Source organism: Lipophrys pholis (assembly GCF_963383615.2).
Source record: "Lipophrys pholis genome assembly, chromosome: 8".
Lineage (NCBI taxonomy): Eukaryota > Metazoa > Chordata > Actinopteri > Blenniiformes > Blenniidae > Lipophrys > Lipophrys pholis.
In genome coordinates, this window is record NC_137630.1 from 11,061,459 (window position 1) to 11,084,287 (window position 22,829).

Sequence of the window (22,829 nt, forward strand, 5' to 3'; positions counted from 1 at the left end):
TGCAAAGTCACAGATTCCCAGCAGAGGATGAACAATGACCTCAGCAGTGTTTACACATCCTCACACCACAGCCAAGCCCGGACCCTGCTCCTGCTTCTCTGATGTTCTCATCAAAATTATTGATCAGATGATGAGCGGAGGCCTCACATTCAAGGTGCATTAAAGCATTTGACGACACGGGATGGTGAAACACAAAACCAAGAAAGTGAGGAATCAATAAAATCCAAATAACTGTAACAAAAGAAGAAACACTTGAACAGAGCAGGGTGTGTCAAGAATCAGCCACCAGGAGGTCCAAATCCAACATGATGACTTTACAAAGTGTAAACATCAACCAAGAACTAAAAATACATTTACTGTTATCATGATCTTAATGTAAAGGCTGTTTCCAATTAATTTCCAATTTAGTTGCACTGATATGTGCATTTACAAATTCCCCCTTTTTTTGTTAAACATGGCGTAATGTTGAAATTGCTCTCACGACCACTCAGAAATTTTACTTGTTTTCCATTTTTTGCAATGAAGATGTTGCAATAGATGTACATTTTTAATAATGTATTAAGTTCGTCTTTGCACCAAAATAACAGAAAAAAATCTCCCCCGCCCCCCAAAAAAAGAAGGAACAGGTAATTATACTGTTACTTGGGCTGTATGTGACCCAACTGGACTAAACACCAATGATTGTAAAAAATGTTGTTGATACTGTTAGAATTGATATAAATTCTGTTTCCAGTGTAAGTACCTGAGCTTATACAACAGTGATGCAGCAAGGCAAGGCTTTGTACACTTGTCTTTCTGATTGATGGAGAAAATGGCTTTTTGGGTTAAGACTTTCAGCCTAAGCAATGTGTACATTGTGCCTCTTTGAAAACGAGCAGACCGATCACAGTGCAGCCCAAATTTATTCCATCTACCTAAACTAACATGAAACATCACAATCTGGCAACACTGGTTTTAATGCAAAAATAAAAATACAAATGCATCCTGATTCATGCACTTTTTCTAAATCAATCATGCATGCATTTAGCCTGTGTAGTCCCAGCCGGACCTGCCCTTCACCGGAGCTCGAGCACTTTGAGTTGTTAATAAATGCTCTTATTTTACTGGATCCCTGAAATTAGTTTCACCTGTGCCTCCTCTTTATTGGGAAATCTAGTTTATTTTATTGAAAAAGTAAAATTTTCTCTAAAAGATGGCGAGTGTGGAGTTTCGTTTTTTGTCTCATCCATCTTCTATATTTCATTAAATTTATGTTGGGGGATGCTGGAGCCAATGTCATCCCCTGGACAGGCCATCACACATCCAACCAACCACTGACACGTTTTTGGACTGAGGGAGTAAAAAAAACTAAATCTACTCTCAAATCGGGAGAACATGCAATCGCAACTAGGCTTCTGACACTGAAACTGGTCAAATTGTGAGGCGAGTCTCTACACCATCATGCTTCCTATTTTTACATCACATGACTACATATTGAGTCCACACACACAAAAACAACCGACACACATCAAGGCTGTTTGCAGTCAATAGATGTTATGAATAAAGCAGTTTCAACAATACTTCAAAGAATGCCATTAATACTGACAGTCTTGACCTCTACCTTCAATATTTAAAATTCAAACTGTCAATCACCATCATCGAGTCAGCCCTAAAATAAAGTATATTAAAAAATATATCTCATTTTAGAACAACCTAAATACACCATGTAAGTATAGATCATAAATAATGTAAGTCAGTATTTCCAATTTTTTTTTCATATTACAATGAAATATCTATTTTAATTTATTCATTTTCAATTACACTCAAAACTAATCTGTTCGTGTGTGAAATCTGAAGTCAAAATGCTCTGCTGCTCTAGAACTTTGCATCGTCATAGTCAAAACTGAAATCAACACAAGAAAGATTTATTGTAAATAGTTTAATATTAAATAAAAAAAATGACTCCCATATAAAAAAAGAAAGCTACAGTCCACAATTTAATCGTCATTTTAAACATAAGTATTGAAAGCAAAGGGGTAGAATGAGAAAAATACTTAATTACAATTCCCAGAAAAATTCACAATTCATTGTTTTCTCTCGTCTTTCTCTAACAATATAAAATCAAAATAAAACACATTAACTGTACATATGTACAAATTTCCAAGTGTAGAAATTGCATAATCTGCTTTCTTTTTCACTTTTAATTTTTTTTTTAAATACAGCTAGAGATGCCAGTACTCTTGGGGCGGGGCAGTGTGTGTGGAGGAGAGCTCAGTGACATAAAGAGACGGAGGAAGGAAATCACTCCAGATCCACAGTAACACAAAACTCCACCGGTCCACACTGGAACACTCTCTGCGTTTCAGTCTCAAAGCCATGCATCCAACCATCCAACCATCCAAATGACATACAGCACTCTCTTTACACTCACCATCTATTTCTAAATTAAATCCTGTCGACTATCTGGAGACCGGGGATGTGTGTGTTGACGTTAAGATGTTCCAAAGCACCAGTGCTTTCATTTAAGTCTTTACAAAGACAAAAACAGCATCTGGAAAATAAATGGATTGCAGAAGTGTAACTACGGTGATGATTTGTTAAACGTTTGGTTTAGATGAAGACCGTCAAGACCTTTGATGCGGTCGAATCCACTTACGGGAATTTAACCGATATGCTGGGAAACTCTGGCAGGTTACAGCATCATTTATTGATTTCCAAAGGGTTCACATATATATGAACCCATAAGAAACTTCTCACAGTACATGAGCGATCAAAACCGGTTTTCCTGTGGTGATCAGAGAAACCAAAGAGAATGAGCTGTGTAATTTGGCTTCTCTAATATAAAGGTTAAGTCAAGCCTTAAAATAGTATAAACTCAAGTCTTTTTCCTTCTTGTATTCTCTTTCAACACCTTCTGAAAACCTTAGGAGCGTTTCATTAAAATACAACTGCCCAGAGGCCTCCGTCTTACTAACAGACGGAGTCTCGTTCACTGAAACACAAAAGAAATTTGACAAACGGTCGGACAGTAGGGGCTCAGCAACAGCACTGTCGTCCAACACACACTCAAAACACACAAAGAAAATGACACACACTCCCACACGGGCACAGACACACTTTTCAACAGAGAGCGTCGTTCAAGTAGATGGGTTTTATCCTGACTCACAGTGACACACTGATGAGAAGAAAACAGTACTAGTTGTTTTTTTTACGTTTTCCCCACTGATGAAGTCCTAACAACAACAACCTAACCGGTAGATCTTTGATTACAACGTAAAGCAACCATTATTCTGTGACCCAGACCTAAGAGAAAACCTAAGTGAAAAAGTATCAACGAAACCTCTCCTCCCATTTTTCCCCCCAAAAAATAAATTCAAACTAGAAATTTCTCCTATGTGTGTGTTTTTTTTTTTTTTTTTTTTTTTTTAATAGTGGTTGTCATAACAATGGTTGACATGACAACAGCATATTAGTGCAGTTGATTTTTTTTTTTATATATATAAAAAGGTCTAAACAGTAGTGATGAGGGTGGAGAGGAGGGCGGGGCTAGGGAGTGTCCGGCTGCTTTTCATTGGTCAACAGCTCTGACTGACGGCACCCTCCACCAATCACTGCCTTTGAGATCTGGCGCCTCGCCGCCGCCTGCCGCGCACTGACCGTTCAGGCTTCAGCAGTGCCGTCTGAAACAGGAGAGAGAGAACGCAGAGTCACACCGGGCTCCAACCCCAAAACACATGCTGAACTGCACAATCATTCCCAGATACACTGATTTTAAAAGCCCAGGACTGAACATTGAACCTTACACTTACAGCCAGCATGAGTAAAGAGTTTTGTACTGAGCTACATGTGATTGCCCGCAAGCTTAAGTCTACAAAATGACAATAAAAAAATGCAGGCATTTAGCTGGTTTGTTGTATTCTGTATCTTAGTTGACTAAATTAGTCAAAGACAAAGTCAAAAAGACTCAAAATGATAAACATGATTCTCATCAAGCTTAATAGAAAACATTGATATAGACGCAAGCATGGGTTTAACAAACAATTTTATTTAAATGTTACCGTTTTGAAGACTGATTAAAGTTGTGATTTGCAAAAAATACATGTGCAAATGTGGAGCGAGATGCACATAAAGCTGCAAACATTCATTCAAGAAAACAAGTAAAGGAAGCTTCACATGGTTCAAAAACGACTGAAAGCGTTTTAACAGTGACGATGGGAAATCTAAAGAAGAACTCGTCACATATAATAATCTTACTGTCGCCTTGGATTCCTCTAGTGATGTCGCGTCCATGTCTCTGAAGTCCTCCAACACATTCTGAAGCCTGAAGAAAGAGGAAACGCATTCAAATAAACCTGAACGATCCAGCAGTTAGAAAACACCAGAAAACGAAAACATTTAATGAAGCTCCTCTGATTTTTACTGCGTATCAATTCATCAATCCGTCTTAGCTAATCGGAGAAATGAAAGCTAAAAAACTCACGTTTGCTTCCTTTTCCTTCCTCTTCTGGCTCCTGCAGCTGCTCCTGCTTGATCCTTTGGAAGCAGAAAGAATTGGCATTACAAGAGCAGCATGTTAAAATGATTCAGTGTCTCATGATGCAGAGCCATTTTACCAAACAGGAATGGGACACTCACCATTCGCTGTTCAGTGTGTCGCAGCGTCCCGGCTGTCTCCTCGCTGGACCTCCCGTCCCGAGGACTAAGGTACCCTGCATGGGAATGGTGCCCCTGCCTCTCCACCCCTGCCTCCACAAAGGGGCACACGGCGGCAGTGGGCCCCGTACAGTCTGTCTTGGCCTCCTCCAGGTATATCGGTGGCAGAGGAGGCTCGGGGTGGGTGTGTCCCTCTACCATGACTGGTTTCCTTTGTAAGGGTGACGTGGGCCCGTCCTCAGTGGGTTTGGGGGTCCCTTGGGCTGGGGAATGGGCCGCTGCCTCCAGGCTGAGTCGGGATAAGTCTGGGTTGCGGAGGGTACAGGCCCGCCGTGGGCTGAGGGAGACTGGGGCGTTTGCCTGTGGCAGCGTCGGGACAGTGGTGGACGGGGTTTGGTGATCCACGGGGAAAGAAACTGGCGGTAAGGCACAGAAGGGTGAAGTGGGGTCAGAGGGCCCCAGGTGGGCCCTGTCTTCTTGCTCTTTAGCACTAACTTGAAGGAAAGAGGTATAGATCGTGTCCATGAAAGAGGTGTAGGGATCAATAACAGACCTTCCCTCGGATCCTCGCTGAGTGGGGGGGCTGGATTCTTGGGCAGGGGCTGGAGTTGGAGCGAGTGACGGAGCAGGACTGGGGATGATGTCAGGGGTGATGTGACTGGCTGGTATGTCTTCCTGGGGGGCGGGGCTTTGGGTTTCCTGCAAAGAAACTGGCTTCTCTCCTTCAGAGGGCGGTGCAAGGTTTAACTGCGGGGAAAAAGAAGAAGAGGAAAACAGAACAGCTCAACATTATTCTTATAACCCAAAATAAATGCAGCGGCGCATTTGATGGTGATGATCCAGTGCTCCATCAGGTCATCCAATCAGTCCAATTGCTGACACAAGATCTGATCGGGGTAGGAGGGCTACGCACTGGTTGTGTGCAGACCCTATAGACGCTGTTCCTCTGGCGTGGTGCACGTTACCATGTTAGAATAAAGACGGCTCCTTGAAGTTGGTGATCAGAAGTTGAAACTAATTATTCAACTTTTGATTTGCAGCAATTTGGGGCATTTCTCTTCTGTGATAAACAGATTTTGTGGCTGGTGACTGGTGCAGCTGTTTGCTATTTAATATTTTGAAGTATTTTCAAGCAAAGATCTGGTGTTTACGCCCCTATAACATGACAACAATTGTTTTCATGTCAGAAGTTTCACGAAGTACCCTGCCTTTCAGAAAAGTTGTGCTTTGGGTGTGTACATGGAGACGGAGAGCACACTTTGCAAACGCTAAGCACTAAACTCTACTCTGCAATAATTCTCACTCGGCACAACCCCAGTCTGTTGCGTCCTCTCAGGCTCTGGCATGTAGGGTGGGGCTTCTGGGGATTCCTGAGGTGGCGTTCACTCTGCCTGTCCCCGCTGCATCTGGATTGGGTTAATGGTCCCACTTGCATGCTAAAATCACCGCTCCACTCCTCCATAACCCCTCACACTGCTGAGTTTCACTGATGTACAGTACAGACCAAAAGTTTGGACACACCTTCTCATTCAAAGAGTTTTCTTTATTTTCATGACTATTGACATTGTAGATTCACACTGAAGGCATCAAAACTATGAATTAACACATGTGGAAATATGTACTTAACAAAAAAGTGTAAAACAACTGAAAACACGCCTTATATTCTAGGTTCTTCAAAGTAGCCACCTTTTGCTCTGATTACTGCTATGGACACACTCTGCATTCTCTTGATGAGCTTCAAGAGGTAGTCATCTGAAAGGGTTTTCACTTCACAGGTGTGCCCTGTCAGGTTTAATAAGTGGGATTTCTTGCCTTATAAATGGGGTTGGGACCATCAGTTGTGTTGTGCAGAAGTCAGGTGGATACACAGCTGATAGTCCGACTGAATAGACTGTTAGAATTGGTATTATGGCAAGAAAAAAGCAGCTAAGTAAAGAAAAACGAGTGGCCATCATTACTTTAAGAACTGAAGGTCAGTCAGTCCGAAAAATTGGGAAAACTTTGAAAGTGTCCCCAAGTGCAGTCGCAAAAACCATCAAGCGCTACAAAGAAACTGGCTCACATGAGGACCGCCCCAGGAAAGGAAGACCAAGAGTCACCTCTGCTGCGGAGGATAAGTTCATCCAAGTCACCAGCCTCAGAAATCGCAGGTTAACAGCAGCTCAGATTAGAGACCAGGTCAATGCCACACAGAGTTCTAGCAGCAGACACATCTCTAGAACAACTGTTAAGAGGAGACTGTGTGAATCAGGCCTTCATGGTAGAATAGCTGCTAGGAAACCACTGCTAATGACAGGCAACAAGCAGAAGAGACTTGTTTGGGCTAAAGAATACAAGGAATGGACATTAGACCAGTGGAAATCTGTGCTTTGGTCTGATGCGTCCAAATTTGAGATCTTTGGTTCCAACCACCGTGTCCTTGTGCGACGCAGAAAAGGTGAACGGATGGACTCTACATGCCTGCTTCCCACCGTGAAGCATGGAGGAGGAGGTGTGATGGTGTGGGGGTGCTTTGCTGGTGACACTGTTGGGGATTTATTCAAAATTGAAGGCATACTGAACCAGCATGGATACCACAGCATCTTGCAGCGGCATGCTATTCCATCCGGTTTGCGTTTAGTTGGACCATCATTTATTTTTAAACAGTACAATGACCCCAAACACACCTCCAGGCTGTGTAAGGGCTATTTGACCAAGGAGAGTGATGGGGTGCTGCGCCAGATGACCTGGCCTCCACAGTCACCGGACCTGAACCTAATCGAGATGGTTTGGGGTGAGCTGAACCACACAGTGAAGGCAAAAGGGCCAACAATGCTAAGCATCTCTGGGAACTCCTTCAAGACTGTTGGAAGACCATTTCAGGTGACTACCTCTTGAAGCTCATCAAGAGAATGCCAAGAGTGTGCGAAGCAGTAATCAAAGCAAAAGGTGGCTACTTTGAAGAACCTAGAATATAAGGCGTGTTTTCAGTTGTTTCACACTTTTTTGTTAAGTATATAATTCCACATGTGTTAGTTCATAGTTGTGATGCCTTCAGTGTGAATCTACAATTTTCATAGTCATGAAAATAAAGAAAACTCTTTGTATGAGAAGGTGTGTCCAAACCTTTGGTCTGTACTGTATATATACCTAGGTCCTCTTTTTGACCTACTTCTATTACCGATCCCACTCTTTGGATATTGAAATCTGTCCCCACATAACATTACTGCCCGATTGCAACCATCCCTACCCCTTGAGTCAAAGTGTGTGGCACCATTCTCCCGAGCAAAAAATAGGAAGTTACACTCACAGCTCACTACAACCATCTCCATGTTCTCCTTCACTACATCCATGAATTGTCTTACTCCTCTTCAGATTGTAAATTATACATTCACTCTCATCTCCTCAGCACATGTCATGACTATCTGCCCTCTGTAGCTTTATATCCACCTTCCCCCACTTTATCAATTCATTTTAGCCCCTGTCCATTCTGGCCCCTCCCACTGAAAAGCTCTGCATCTTCATCTGTGCCTCTTCTATGCAGCACTACTGTCTCCAAACCAAACATAGCAGTGTAAAGCTTCCCTTTCGTTCTAGTTGCTAGTATTCTGTCACAATTCAATTCACCGTTCACTGCTCTGGATAGTTAAGCCGAGGTAAATGAACTCATCCACCTCCACTACCTCCACTACATAAGGCCCCTTCATGCTACCAATGTCCGCACATGTCTGCGAGTCCGCGCAGCACTCGTGACGTCAGAATCGTCATCCGCCTTCATGCGCGAGTGTCCGCTCTGACCCTGATGTGGACCGCGCGCAGCCCAAATTTTGTGACCGTGCGGCCTGTGCACGACTGTACGCGCCAACTGCGCATGCGCCTGAGCCTACCGGAGGAGATCCTCCGTCTCCCTGTCTGAACAATCACAATTTAAAAGCAAATAAAGATAGACGCACGGCTCAGAACTCCTAAAGTGTAACTTAATTTACTTTAGGAAAGGTGGAGAATGCCGGGCAGCAGAAGTAGAGATATTTTCGGGATCGTTACGTTATGGAACGTGCACGGAAGTGAAACCAGAGTGGAGTATGGATGCAATCGTGTGCGCCGCGCGGACACACGCGGACATTGGTAGCATGGTGGGGCCTTTACATCCCTACATTTCCGGAAAGGTAAAGAGGTCATTCTCATTCAAATTGCATTTAATATGGATCAAAAAACCATTTCTGATACCAAATCCAATCATTTCAATCAGAGTATATAATAATGTTATCTTTATATGAAATACAAAATACATTTGATCAGAAATGTCTCATTTTGTTGGCATTGTTTTGAATAAAAGGAAAACCATGTCCAGTGTAATGAGGATGTTTCTTTAACTGAAAAAAAACAGTTAAGCTGAGTAACATTCACCGTTTTGATGAAAATGACTATCTGTTATGTCAATATTTACAACTCTAATTTCCTCGATCTTTGCGTCACAAGCCATGACTAGTACAGCGCAGGACCGGTGAGACTGGTTCTGCCATGAATTATTTTACAATGGTTTGTAATGTGTAGTCTTATTTTGTGCAATTTCCACTTTTTTTTTTCCCCATAGTTTATTTGTCAGTTTACCAGTTTAAAAAAATAAATAAATAAAGGATACAATTTACTTGTGTCAACATGCCCACAGTATACTTATTCGTTCTCCCACACACACAAAAAATTCAAATAAAAAAAACAAAATAGAAATGAACAAGATAACACAAAAATAAAAATGTAAACTGAAGGGAGTGACTCTTACATTGGCTTCAAGTGTTGCAACTCAAAATCAAACAGGGCTTATTAGTTTTTATATATGAGACCCATTTTTTCCCAGGAAGCGAGGAACCGATCTTGTTTTAAGTTCACAGAGGCAGTCATCTTTTCCATTTTGAAAATATTTATTGTTACGTTCCACCACATTGATAGGTTAGGAATATCCTTTGACAACCATTTTATAGTTATACATTTCTTACTTGCCACAATCAAAATGCTAAATATTTATCTTTCTTTCTCCATCCATGTGGCAAGCATCCAAAATATACAGTTTTTATTAAGGAAACACACACTTAAACGTGTCCTGTAGCTCTCCATGAACATCCATCCAAAACTGTCCAAAACTGGCCACTGTGTTTTCTGACGTGGAGTGATGAAGAATCTTATCAATGTTTTCCAACCATATTCCTTCCATCTCTGAGAATTTGTGCATTTCCATTGATGTTTCCAAATTGCGAACCACTCCTCTGCTGATATTAACCCCCTTCTCCCATAATGCCTTTACATAGTCAGTTGAGTGAGGCTTACGATTCGTCAGACATTTGTATAAACTCGAAATAAGCTTCTTATTAGATTTCCCATTGTATGAATTTCTAAATAATTGTACAACTTCCACCTCTTATTGGTTGTCAACATTAGCTTGTTTTCAATCCCTGATCTTTCTGTGTTTCCTTCGTGGGTGATGATGCATTCAGATTTACGCATAATGTTTACTTGGGCATGCAATTGGATCTGAGTTTTCATGAATGCAAATAGGATTTGCGCACTAGCATGCTGACAAAGCAGACCACATGACAGAATAGCTTTTTTTTTTTTTACCGTCTACACCACAAATGAGGTACGTACCTGTATGTTGTTAAGTAAGTTGATGGCTCCGTCTGGGCCATGCAGCAGGGGCATTCCCAAAGCGGAGGCCTGGACTGGAGGCAGGAGAATGGAACCTGCTCCAATTCCCACCATGTTATGAAGCCCAGCGATACCAGGAAGATCTCCTACAAAAACACAGTTCACACACAAGCTGAGCCACAAGACAGCTACTACAGAATTGTTACAGTTTATGACAATGCCAGACCAATTACTTCAATTACTGTTTGTCCTCACCCAATAAAGCAGGGTTAAGCAAAGTAGGCAGTAACTGTTGGAGGAGGGAGTTGTCTTTGCCTTGCAGAGATACAGGGATGAGGGTGTCCACACCTGCATCAGTTGGTACCTGATGGGTAAACAGAGCAAAGAACCAGAGAAGTTGAAAAGGCACTTTAGCACACACAAATTCTGTTTGCCCCAAAACATATACTATTGAATATTTTCTCTTATTATATTTTGTCTTTTTTGTGTGGTTATTGTTGATTCTGTCTGTATAAAAAAAACATAACTGTGATGTATACATAATGTAATACATGTTTGAAGTTTTCCACGAGAATGTCAGGAGGGCTTTCTGTTAATGTCATATGCTGTCTTTGTAATGAGAAAAATCATACACTACCAATATAAACTTAAATATTTACATGTTAAAAAACCTTAAACCACATGCAAACTCAATGTGCGTTCACACCTCAAGCACTTTTAATAGGAAAACCAATCATTACTTCAAACAAAGCCAGTCTGAGGAAGGCTTCATATAAAATAACCCATAAAGGGAATAGATTTGTTTGGTAATAACAGGAAAAGTAGTATTTTTGTGAGCACAATAATCAACTAAAACAGAAAAACAATGCAGCAGCTAAATAATTAGCATCTATGGTATCTTAGGGAGAATCGGATGAACTAAGAGGAAACATCTATAAGAGATGGGGAGCCTACCTGAGGTTGGGTATGTTGGGTTTGCTGTGCAGGAGTTAACTGGGTGTTGGGAGGAGGGTGGAGCTCAGCAGAGCTCAGGGCAGCAGAGAGCAAGGCAGGGCTGAGGGGCAGGAAGGCTGCAGGGGGAGGAGGAAGAGTAGCAGGAAGTAGCAGAGACTGCAGGGCTTGGAGAGAGCCCTCAGATCCAGCAGGAATAGGAAGAAGGCCCTGGGTGACCTCCAGGAGCCCTGCCCCGGTAAGGGTGGAGAGTTCAAGAAGTCCAGAGCTCTTATCTAAAGTGAGGCCATCCTGTGTGGCAGGGATCTGCTGGGACTGCTGGATAGGGACTTCCAAGCTGACCTGACTCAGTTGACCTAATGCAGACAGAGGTAACAGAGAGGTCTGGTGCTGCCCAAGCAACAAGGAGGCCATGAGCAGAGCCTGGAGACTGGGTTTCTCAGTCAAATCGGTTTCCTGGCCAGCAGAAGGTGCTGAGGCTGGAGATGGAAGCGGGTTGAGCAGGCCCAAAAGGTTCAGAGGCAACTCTCCCTGGGCACCACTCAACAAGGGCAGCAGAGGAAAGAGGGGGTTGTTATGAATATGATGTTTATGCTGTTGATCTTGGTTCTGCTGCTGTGTGTCTTGCTGCTGCTGGATCAGCAGCGGCTGTTGCTGCTGCTGCTCTGCAACACTCTGTGATGGTTGTGGTGTAACACTGGCTGGAGGAATATGTGCATGCTGCCCTCCCAACCACATCCCCCCCAGTGGCAAAGACGCTAGGACTGTGGGGTCCAGGAGAGATGGCAGACCCCCTGTGGATGACAGCAACTGAAGCAGCTGCTCCTGGTTCATGAAGGGAAAGGCCTCAGCCAGAGGTAGGGTAGCAGTTGAGTCAGCAACAACTGAAGGGGTTGGGGAGCGATGATTCTCTCCTTGTCGGGAGGAGACCGAGAGCTCAGGTGTGGTGGCCGATGAAGTTTTGTTCAATGTAGAAACCTTTGTGTCCATATATCCAGGCTCCTCTGACCCTGCAGGGAAAGACAAGAATCGGTCACCTCTGTGTCAGCTTATGTACCAATGTAGATCAAAATCATACTGAATGTTTAACTGGGCTTTTTGTTCATTTACACAGCATTAAACTGTGCAGCGAGTTACTGTAACACCACATGCAATTTACAGGTGAATAAACATGACTCCTCATTTTCATCCTGAGCCAAACTAGAGGGCTTCAGACAACCACAGACATGACAAATTCATACAAACATTTTGAGGACAATGTGCAATAAAGGCTTCAAAGGATTCAGCACAATGAGTCAATAATAATCATTTTGATTAAATGTACGTCTCATTCACATTTACCCAGAATAACTACATTAAAAAGTTAGCAAAGAAACAGTTGTGTTTTTGAGACTAAAAACACATTTGTGGATGTTGAGTTTTGGTTTTTTTTACCCGGAGAATGATTTTGTGGGGAAGACATCTCAGGATCAGCAGTATGGTTGGGGGAATTGTCCTCCCCTTGGGACACAGTGGAGGATGCAGCGAGAAGCGCCAGGACATGGTTGCTAAGATCAAGAGGCTTCGGGGAAGTGGATGCCCCAATGGGGAAACTAGCTTGAGTTTGACTCGAGTCCACAGAGTCGGACGCACTGACATCTGTTGCCCTGGTGTCTTGTGGGGAGGAGACCTGCAAAGGTGTCTTGGAGACCGAGTCTATTGTAGGAATGTGATTATCAGTTGGCTGAGGCTTCTCAAAGGAAGATGGTGACATCTGCTGAGCCAGGTTGATGTTGGGCATCCCTGAACAAGGAGAGTCTCTCTGTAAAGGACTGGATTTAGTAGAATGAGGCCGAGACTGGGATTGTGCTGATGTGAACTGGGTGGAGACGGCAGAAGGAGAAAGAGGCAGTTGCACCAGCGATAGAGGATTAGTGTTATCTGTCCGGCATGGTGATCGAGTCTGCGGGTGTCTGACGAGAGAGTGTCGGGCCGGAGATGAGGGTGACAGTCTTGGGTTTGGTTTATTAGTGTGTCTGCTGCCTTCAACCGATGCAGAGCCTGACTGTGTTGCAGCAGCGTTGGATGCCGAGGCTGCGGCCTGGGCATTTTGCACACTGAGCAGGTGTAACAGAGCAGATAGCGGCTGGGTGGGAGGATCCAAGCCGAGCGGTGCAGGTGTCAGGCTCGTAGTGAAATCCAGAGCCTCGTTTGGTCGCGGAGGCCTGGAGAAGTGTGCTGTTGCTCGAGGAGCGGCGAGCCTGGGCATCTGCCCGGAGAGGAGCTCATGATGGTTATCCAACATGATGGCATTCTGGTTCTGCACAGCTGAGGTAGAGGAGGAGTGCAAGGAGGAAGGGAAGGTAGAGGAAGGGGAGGAAAGATTGATTACGGTACCAGGAGAAGAATCTTCTGGGGGGGATTTCCGCGGCCCATTGGCCAGCTGCTGGGTATCTCTCAACATGCTGAGCACCGTTGGAGATCTGCGCTGTCTCTTCCTGTGTGACGCACTGCGTTCTGCTGTGGGGGGCAGGTGGGTTGAGGAGGAAGCCAGGGACTGGATCAGAGGGTGGGATGGAGAAAAGAGGACGGCAGAGGCTGCTGCGAGAGTGGGATGGGGAAGCCTAGTAGAAGCAATGGAGGCAGGGGAGTGGCTATTATGTAAAGTGCTATTTGTTACCTTTGATGACTGTTGCTGCTGTGCTTCTTTCAACATCTCCAGAGAAGCAGCCAAACTCCCCGGGTTGTTGGCCATATTGGAGCTCTGCCCCTGGGTTATCTGGTTTGCCAGCTGAGCCTTGGCAGCTGCTGACAGCAAACTGCTCGCAGGAAAAGAGGCTGGGTGTGGCAGCTTACCCTGATGGCTTTGTTGGTGCTTCAGAAATGGACCCAGAGGTAAACTAGAGGGCCCTGCAGAGTTCAAGCCAAAACCTGGTGGTCCTGTACTGGAGGTTGGAGGCATGACACTCTTTGAGGACTTTGAGGAGAGAGCATGAGGGTAATTGCTGCTTTGGTTGGTAAGTAAGGAGGGGTTAGTTAGGTTCAGGAGGTGGTGATTATTAGTGCTGCTGTTGCCTGAGTTTTTAAACTGCTCCAAGATGTCTTCCAGTTTGTGCTTGGGGAAGTGGGGGCTGGGGTTTGGGGAACCACCGGGGAGTGGGGAGTGTGGAGAGGAAGAAGAGGATTTCCTCCTCTGAGTCAAGCTACTTCCCATCAGCCCCCCTCCTTCTGCTGTAGTTGAGCCTCCTGCTTGCTCGGACAGAGAGGAGGGAGAGGCCGAAGGGTGGCGGGATCGCTGGCGAGGAGACGCGCAAATGTTATGGACAGAGGGGGAGAGTGAGGGAGACCGAGAGAGGGGGGAGCCCCCCACGATGACACTATGAGGATGATGAGTGAGAGTCTGTGCTCCTCTTCCTCCGCCACCAATAGTCATAGGGGAGGAGGGAGGAGGTGAGGAGAGGGGTCCCAGCCGAGGGGAGCCAGGACTCTGGGGGGTTTTAGGAGTTCTTTGACCTTGACTGACGCTCTGAGGCGTGGGAGTGCGGGGTGACCTCTGGGTGGTGCTGTAAGCTGAGAATGAGGGGCTGGGGGACGCTGGGAGAGGTGGGTGGTGAAATCTTCTTAAAGCATCTAGAGGATGGTGAGAGTTCGTGCCTGTGTGAAGAACCGGGGAAGAACCATTGTAAGGGAAAACAAAGTGTTGGGAGGATTTGGGGCTGGCACAGGGGTTTGAGTGGAGGTTGGTGTGAGGCCGCAGTGGGACCGGATGGAGTTTTGGATAATATACACCGTTGTCCTCGTCTTCACGCTCCACTGGTTCTCCCTTCGGGTCTCTGCTGTCCACACGGCTGCTCACCTCTAAAAATAGACAAACACAGAGGTTAAAAGGGAAAAAGAAAAAACAAAACCGTAAAAGGAGAATGTGGCATCGTCTCTGTCAAAGTGTTTCTCTCTGAACTCTTGCTGGTAAAGCCTGTTGCTCTCAAGAATTTAGCAACTATCAGCATGCAGGTTTGAATTTTATGGTCGTGTTTGTTCCTTGCTAAACAGTTGCTCGCTTTCATGCAGGATATTGCTCCAAGGGGCTGCTTATCTCCAGGTCTAAGTGCTCTGCTGGGGCCATACATTAGACACCCCTTATTTCGGAGGAGTGAGGTAAAGACTTCTATCTGGATCTAATATACATGGACAGGACGCGCTCACAAAGGGTAGCATGCGTCGTGTTTGATGTTTCTCCATGTTTCATCACTTACCTGGATGGTGAAAGTTGGCGAAGGGAAGCTGTGAGGCCTGCATACTCCGACACAGAGCGGCCATTGCCACCACTTTCCTGCGGTGATTGCACAGTTTGGTCATGTCCTGCTCTGCTTTGCCTAACGGCTGGCTGTGCTGCTCCACCTTCACGCCCACAGTGAAGTTGAAAACCTGGATGAGACAACATAAGAAGATCAGGCAAAAATCAAACATAACTCTATACATAAATGATAAATAGAATAGGGCAAACAGCACTGTGGCAATCATTCTAATCTACGTTTTGCATATTCAGAGTATAGATTTGTAGAAGTAATCTTGGACTGAAGGTAAACTGAGGATAGATTACAACACTGCCACCTAGCCACCAAATGGAAAAAGCACTTTGGTCTTTGACAGTAGAAAGAGGTTTGATTGTTACACGGTACACAAGTTGTTTTGTTTCAGGAAGAGAAATTCAGATCTCATTGCTCTGAGGGCATTAAAACATGGGAGTAGAGTTTTTATTTTGAGTCAATAAAAAAGAAATCGAAATAGGATCAAGTCACATTGCTACCAGTACTTCAATATATTTTGATCATAAATAGTAACTCCTGAACTGTAATAAGCATCATATCACCAGATTTAGATAATACAGAGCCCAAACGTGGCCGATGTTAGGTGAGTTACAGTGGGATACGAACAACAGCTTACTTGTGAGTGATAAATATAAAAGTAGCTGTCTTATTGAATGACAGTAACAAAAAGCTCATTAAGTTTGCAGACAATCATCTCAAATTGATATACATTATATGTATTTTTTTTGCGGCCTAAAAGTCAGACTTTACCTTATGGATGATGAGTGGACACTCCAAACCACATTTGCAGGTGCCATCAGTCAGCAGATAGGTCTTGACCTCATCCAGAGAGGACAGCGCCGTGCCACTGGGACTACATGGAGGGAGACAAGACTAAAAGTTCACTTTTATGCATTTCCAAGACCACTCATACAAACTCAAAGATGGTATGATTTAAAGAAGGAAAATCTGAAATCAGATAATTAAAGACTCCCAACACAAAGACAAAGGGTCAATAAAGTTACTTAAAGTTCAAAAGAGTAATTTAAAATGGCACTAAAATATTCAGCTTGCCTTACAAAATGAGAGATCTTGGGTTCATGTCTTTTTTTTTTTTTTAAAAACACTAACATTGCTGTTGCTTTACTGCCTGTTCCTGTTTTTGACCTAAATCAGGGTGAATTGTGGTCATAGCCAGTATCTGTAAAAGCACGGTTTAAGTGAAAACTCAAAACCTTTGTTACATTTTGGGTGTCCACTTACACGGCAATGGCGCTCGGAATGGCTGAAAATGCAATTTTTTGAAAACAGCTCTCAAGGTGTAACTTTTTGAAAACGAGCCATCTCTATGGAGACTGCAAAAAATGCAACTTTTCTAAAACGTTGCTACTGCACATTGTGGCCACAGTAAATAGTTCTTCCAGTTATGCGCAAGCAGATGGACAACAACAATAATTGCGGCCACCAGAGTGTGGCGACACCCAGTTCATATTCTCTTGGGACTTGGTAGTTTTATAATTGAGACTCACCTGGAAAAGCAATCCAACTTGGTCGTCTGTCCATATGAATGTCCGTGTACTCGCTTTTGTTAATGTTTATTGCAAATTGAACTAACAAACTCTTTACTAGTCATAGACATGACGGCACTCCCGAGGCCTGTATTACAAAGCAGGATTAACGTAGCCGGTATATCTTCCTGATATCTGGATTGACAAATCCAGACGTGCGCAATCCTTGATAAGCGTAAACGCGAAGCTGGTTATCAACTCGGTAGTGCAAGCCAGACTTCTCCCATCTTGATCAGTGCACGTTCGCATTCATATAAAAGAAGGGTGGAAAATTGCCAAATCTGCCGTGCAGCTTATGTAATGGAGGAGCATGAGAATATTCTCCAAAAATATGAAGAATTCAAACACATCATTCAGGCCAAGAGTGACACTGTTTTTGCAGCTAAAGCCAAGAAGGAATGCTGCTGATTCTGTTATTGCGCAACTTTGTGAGATTATGCAATATTAGTTGATTGGACAATATAAACAGAGAGCATTGATCACACAGCTTTACTTGCAGGGACGTTTGGGGCGGAGCTTCCCCAGTGCCCTTCCTTTAGTTTATATTTTCCATTGAGTTCTTTTGGAATACTATTTCCTCACCATGACAGAATGAGCAGTTGTGCATTCCATAAATTCATGTTTCTGCAGTTACACGGTGTGTGACCACTGTCATTAACCTCATTATTTCAGATGCAACCAGAGTAGAGACAAACGGACTTGGGAACAAGTACAAAATATCCTTCAAAGTGTTCAGTGACAAGGCTTTATTTCATTATATTAAAAAGATTCCACCTTTCCCTACAAACTACTTCTCTCCGAAACACTTCTATCAAAATCCACGCAACAACCAGTATCTCCGAAAAATAGGCAGCCCATTTTCCGAGAGATCGGAATGGTCAGGAAGCGGAGCTGGAGAAATCCAGTTTGACTGCTCCTCCCATAGAACCATCCAAAGAAGAGGTGTAGCATTTTAAAAACATTGAACTGCTTATTAATGACAACATCCAGCTCGTCATCCTCACGGTGTGATCACTAAGTTCACTGTGTGCACCTGGCGCTCCACAGATCAGCATGTTTCTCTTGTTGGATGCCCCGGTGTTGCTGTGATGCAGAACTCTGTGTTACACCAGGAGCTGAATATTAGACCACAAATCTCTTTCTAACAAAAAATATATAAATAAACTCATCTCAGAACCAACCAATGTGGTATATAATCAGGTTTACTGCTCCGCGGACAACATCCAGTGTTTGTTGGCTTAAAGATTGTTTATATTCAATGTAATAATTTGTGTAACTTATATGGACAAGATCCAAACATCTGTTCAAAAACACATCCATATACGTATCAAAATATTTTGCTTTGAGTTGGCCAACGAGACTGAAAAGTGGAAATCAAATGAAGACTGTTCTGTGCCAAGGGAAAATATTTGGAAGAACCAAGCATAGATCCTCAAAAATTCTCAATTGTTGAGGGATATTAGTTTACTGTTTTCTGACATGCTAAAGACTAGTCACACATTTAACAGCAAAAGTAAGAATTGTAGACGTTTGAAACAAATAAGTTTAAAAAACTTCTGTCTCTAAAGATGGAAAATATAATTGCTTGTATTAATAAACATGCAGCAAATAAAAGGAGCAGCAAATGTTGCAATCCTCTTTCTTGAACGAGACATAATTTTGATATGGCAATAAAAATAAATTCAAGGCGACCCATTATAGTATCGGACAAAGAGGCAGAAAAAGAACATCCAAATTTCTACAATGAGCACATATCCAGATGAAAAACAACAAAAAAAATCATAATGTTTTCTACCCACGATGATGCACAACACCATTTTCAGAGGGGATTGTTTAATCCTCTCGGCAGGACAGTGTGGGCTTATAGGGATGGATCAATACCTTAAAAGCATTTTCTTGATCTCCACACTACCTGCTGCCTGAATTTTTTATTTTTTTTTGCCTAATTCTTCTACAAAACATGTATATATGCTATAAAGTGCTAAAGATAAAACCAAACAGCCATCGTCATCTTTCAAGGCCGTTTCCTTCCAAATATGTTGGCAAACTCTATTAACTTTATGTGAAGGAACCCCAGCTGATGAAGTGTCCTTACCAGAAAAACTTTGATTTGAAGTTTCTATTTCGAACATGTAAAAAAACAAAACAAAACAAAAAATAAAACTGAACATCCAATTACATAAACAATATAAAAGGGTCAACACCATACGTGTCTTTCACTACTGTCTATTGAGATTGAATTATTCCACATAACACAAATCAAAGAATATGTCTTTTGTTTTGTGTTATCCAAGTATTACAAGCAGCATCTATAATCCATCCATGTAGTAGAGCGCTTTATTCAATTCAGAACTGCTGAAGCCAACCTGAGCTGACTCCAGGTGAAGGCAGGGTACGTCCCAGACATGATGCCATCCCATCACAGGGCAAACTCAGGGAGAGACAGACAGTCATACACGCTCACAGTCACACGTACGGGAAATTTTAGAACTGGTTAATCTCAGAGGCCTATTTTTTGGACCGGGGAAGGAAACAGCACCTGCACATCCTAACTTTGTAAAGAATGACCCCTACTGGTTGCTCAGACTCAATTTAGGAATATTATTGCTGTGAAGCAAAGGTGCACTATTCCACCATGCGGCCCTGCATCGAGAGTCCTACAAGTTGTTGTTTTTTTTTCCTTCTAAGAATATGAGCCAACGTACCTGACATAGACCACCTGCCCTGCTTCCACCCTCCGCTGCCAGCCGATGGGGACGTGTATTGCAGCAGTGTGGACCCCATCCTTGTCCCCACTGACAGTCTCACTGCCTCCCATCATTTTGTAGCTGCGACCTGCCAGCACCTTGAAATAAGCAGCACTGTGTAAGCACATCATCTTTTCCTCAAACGCAAAATGTGTCGTCTCAGTTTGCAGAGCAAAGATGCACAAGAAATACCTGCTAAACATTTCTTTTTTAGCCTAATCAAATTCAGTTCAGTGAAAATTCAAACATGACATTCGTTTCAGACAAACAATCTTACAAGTTCAATTTAATTGTTAAAAATGCTTTTTTTGGTTCATATTTAATATCTAAATCGAGGAGTGTACTGAATGTTACTTTAATATTGTCTAATATATTTCACTGGAGTTCAGATATGACAAATAAAACTTAATCAAGTTTGTTACAAAGCCTTATAAAAGACAAGAATGTTTATGTATGGATGTAACTGTAGTTTGTCACATGTACCAGTTCGGCTTGTTGAGTCTCAATGCAAGTCACTAAATAAATAAACATGTGCATGTATAAATGGCTGAGTGAGTGTCCCTGCAGAGAAGTCCATGTTTTAACTTATGTAGAATGCACAGTAAACGTGCGGATCAATTTTAGTTTATTACACTACACCAAATATTAGAGCCAAGTATCACAAATGTAACTTTAGTAGCATTATTGAATCTGTCCAGTTTCAACAGATTCATGAAGAAACACACAAAATAAATGGTATTGCATTATTTCAGTGTCAGATGCCGACAAAGCTGTGAAAAAGTCTGTTATCCTAAACTGCATCCATTGGTCAGATAATATGGATTAACAAACAGTGATGTAAAAAAGCATCCTCACAGGGTGTGGCCACAACAACAACAAAAACAAAAACTATCTAATCTTAGGCTTGTTGTAAAGAAGCAGATAAAAAGGCAGATATGAAACGTACCTTGTCATCTTTGGGAAGCCAGGATCTGTTTTGGCTATGGTATCCACTGTCCAATGTACATGCTGGTGGGTTAGAAGCACACAGACTGCCAGCAAAAACCCCTGGACTTCCTTCAGCGATGAGGCAGAGGCTCTCAGGTTGACTGGCAAACGTGTTTGTTCGGTTCACATCCGAGCAGAGGCTTGGATGGAGATATAAAACCCTGCGAAGAAAGGTGGAGGTGGATTATGTAATATGGCAGAGACACGCACGTCCAAGAGCTCAGGCAGTATGCCTCAGCTGCGGCTGATCTGATTCAAGCCTGCTTCAAATGATCGCATCAAACGCGCGAGGAACACAATCTAAGTTGAGAACAAGCTGTGGCTACTTTGAAGTAGGAGGGTGTGTTTGTGAAGGCCCGTGCATGACTGGATGAGGGGCTACAAACAGCTAGCAGGCTAGCGACACGAACACAGACGGACATTAAACCTTAACGGACACAGTCGTTATGCAGCCAACACAACCAAAAGTGTGAAGCCGAGAAGAAATAACACGCCGCGACGTGAACGTTTGTCCCACGACGGCTCGCGCCGTGGCTAACGGCTAGGCTAGCAGGCTCCACCACTTTGTACTGTGTTGTCGTGACAGCTGTCAGGCGCACAAAACACTCCCGATGCAAAACTCTTGTGTGTTCGCTGCGATAACGAGAGGCGACCCGTGCACAATACCAGTCCACCAAAAACTGCAGGAATCTGCCCCGCACAACACACTCTCTCACACACACACCAGTCAGCTAACGTCAACCCGAGCAGGCGCCGCCAACCTTTCTCTGCGTCAGGCTCCTTGTTGGCGAAGTTTGGGACTCTTCGCGTTTCTGGATCGCGGGAGAATCAAGAGTTAGCTGGCCAGCTAACGGACTAGCCGCAGACTGTTTTGAAAGCGAACAGATACTTCTTCAGCTGAGGGCCGTGAAATAAATCCTTGCGTGGTGCGAATTGCGCAGTGGCGGGTTGAATCAGCCCTCGGCATTTATGCAGCGTCTGGCAGTCCGGTGTAAAAACAAAGGGCAATAACGCTTCATTTTCCTGCGCCTGGGACCTCGGAGCTAACGCAGCGGCTAGGCTAGCGAGCGGAGCTAACTGAAATCTACAGCGTCCCAACAAGACTGGAGGATGTCCCGCTGCCCGTCTACGGCTGTCCGGCCGGTTCTCCGCTCTCCTTCCGGCTACACCGAGTCCCGTTCAAATGACTCCCGACAACCATAACGACCCATGTAATCCTCAATTCAGTTACCCACTGTTTTTTTTTTTCTTACAAATTCCGAGCAAAAAAAAAAAATAATGGAGTTCTTCTGTCGCGCACGCGCAGTGGGAGCTGTGGGAATATTGTACCCGACATGCAACGGGACCTTTGTAGTGTTTCCAGACAGACGTGAGAGCAGTGTGCGGCTCCTTGATAGAGGACATGATCATGACAGGATAATAACGGGAAATAATGCAGGATGCACATACTGTGTACCTGTCCTCCACTCTGCCACACATACTTACTCTGAGTCCTCAAAACACATCAAAGTGTCTCTGATCTGGTCGGTCACTTGCTTTTTACTGGGATTTTGATTATGCAACAGCTATCACTAATTTAAGGTGCATTATGAGAAACCATCCAGTAAAAGCACAGCTGATGGCAGAGTACACACACACACACACACACACACACACACACACACACACACACACACACACACTGAATCCCTAACCTAAGTGTTTGCACACACTGCAATATCAACATTTTCAATATGAATGACCAAGTTACAATAAATCATATTTCCATCCACGTTATTGGGAAGTTCACAGGTTTGATTCCCACAGTGGACAGGTCACCATTATAGGCCCATGAACATGACCTTTGACCCCCCATCAGCTCCACGGAGAGCCTTAATGTGGCCGCTCACCGCATCGTAAGTATAGGATGGGTAAATGCTGAAAAAAGAACATCCCCAAAAGGATTAATAGAATATGATTAGTTTAGTTTAGCTTTAGTTCAACATATTGTTTTTGCATGTTAACATATTTGTCAAATCAGATGGAACCCTACTGCACTG

At 43.6% G+C, this 22,829-nt stretch overlaps 1 protein-coding gene across 1 annotated transcript; it reads right to left on the reverse strand.

Moving 5' to 3' along the window:
• Window positions 1-3,364: 3,364 nt before the first annotated feature.
• On the reverse strand, window positions 3,365-21,922 carry mbd6 (methyl-CpG binding domain protein 6). Its single transcript, XM_080469964.1, has 13 exons — window positions 21,552-21,922; window positions 20,750-20,951; window positions 19,762-19,901; window positions 16,260-16,362; window positions 15,435-15,606; window positions 12,637-15,039; window positions 11,206-12,212; window positions 10,507-10,615; window positions 10,252-10,397; window positions 4,615-5,379; window positions 4,460-4,512; window positions 4,234-4,300; window positions 3,365-3,659 (listed from the first exon to the last, which is right to left on the reverse strand). The coding sequence occupies exons 3-13, from the start codon at window positions 19,875-19,877 to the stop codon at window positions 3,588-3,590; spliced, it is 5,013 nt and encodes a 1,670-aa protein (XP_080326090.1). The 5' UTR covers window positions 19,878-19,901; window positions 20,750-20,951; window positions 21,552-21,922; the 3' UTR covers window positions 3,365-3,587.
• Between the last annotated feature and the right edge of the window lie 907 nt (window positions 21,923-22,829).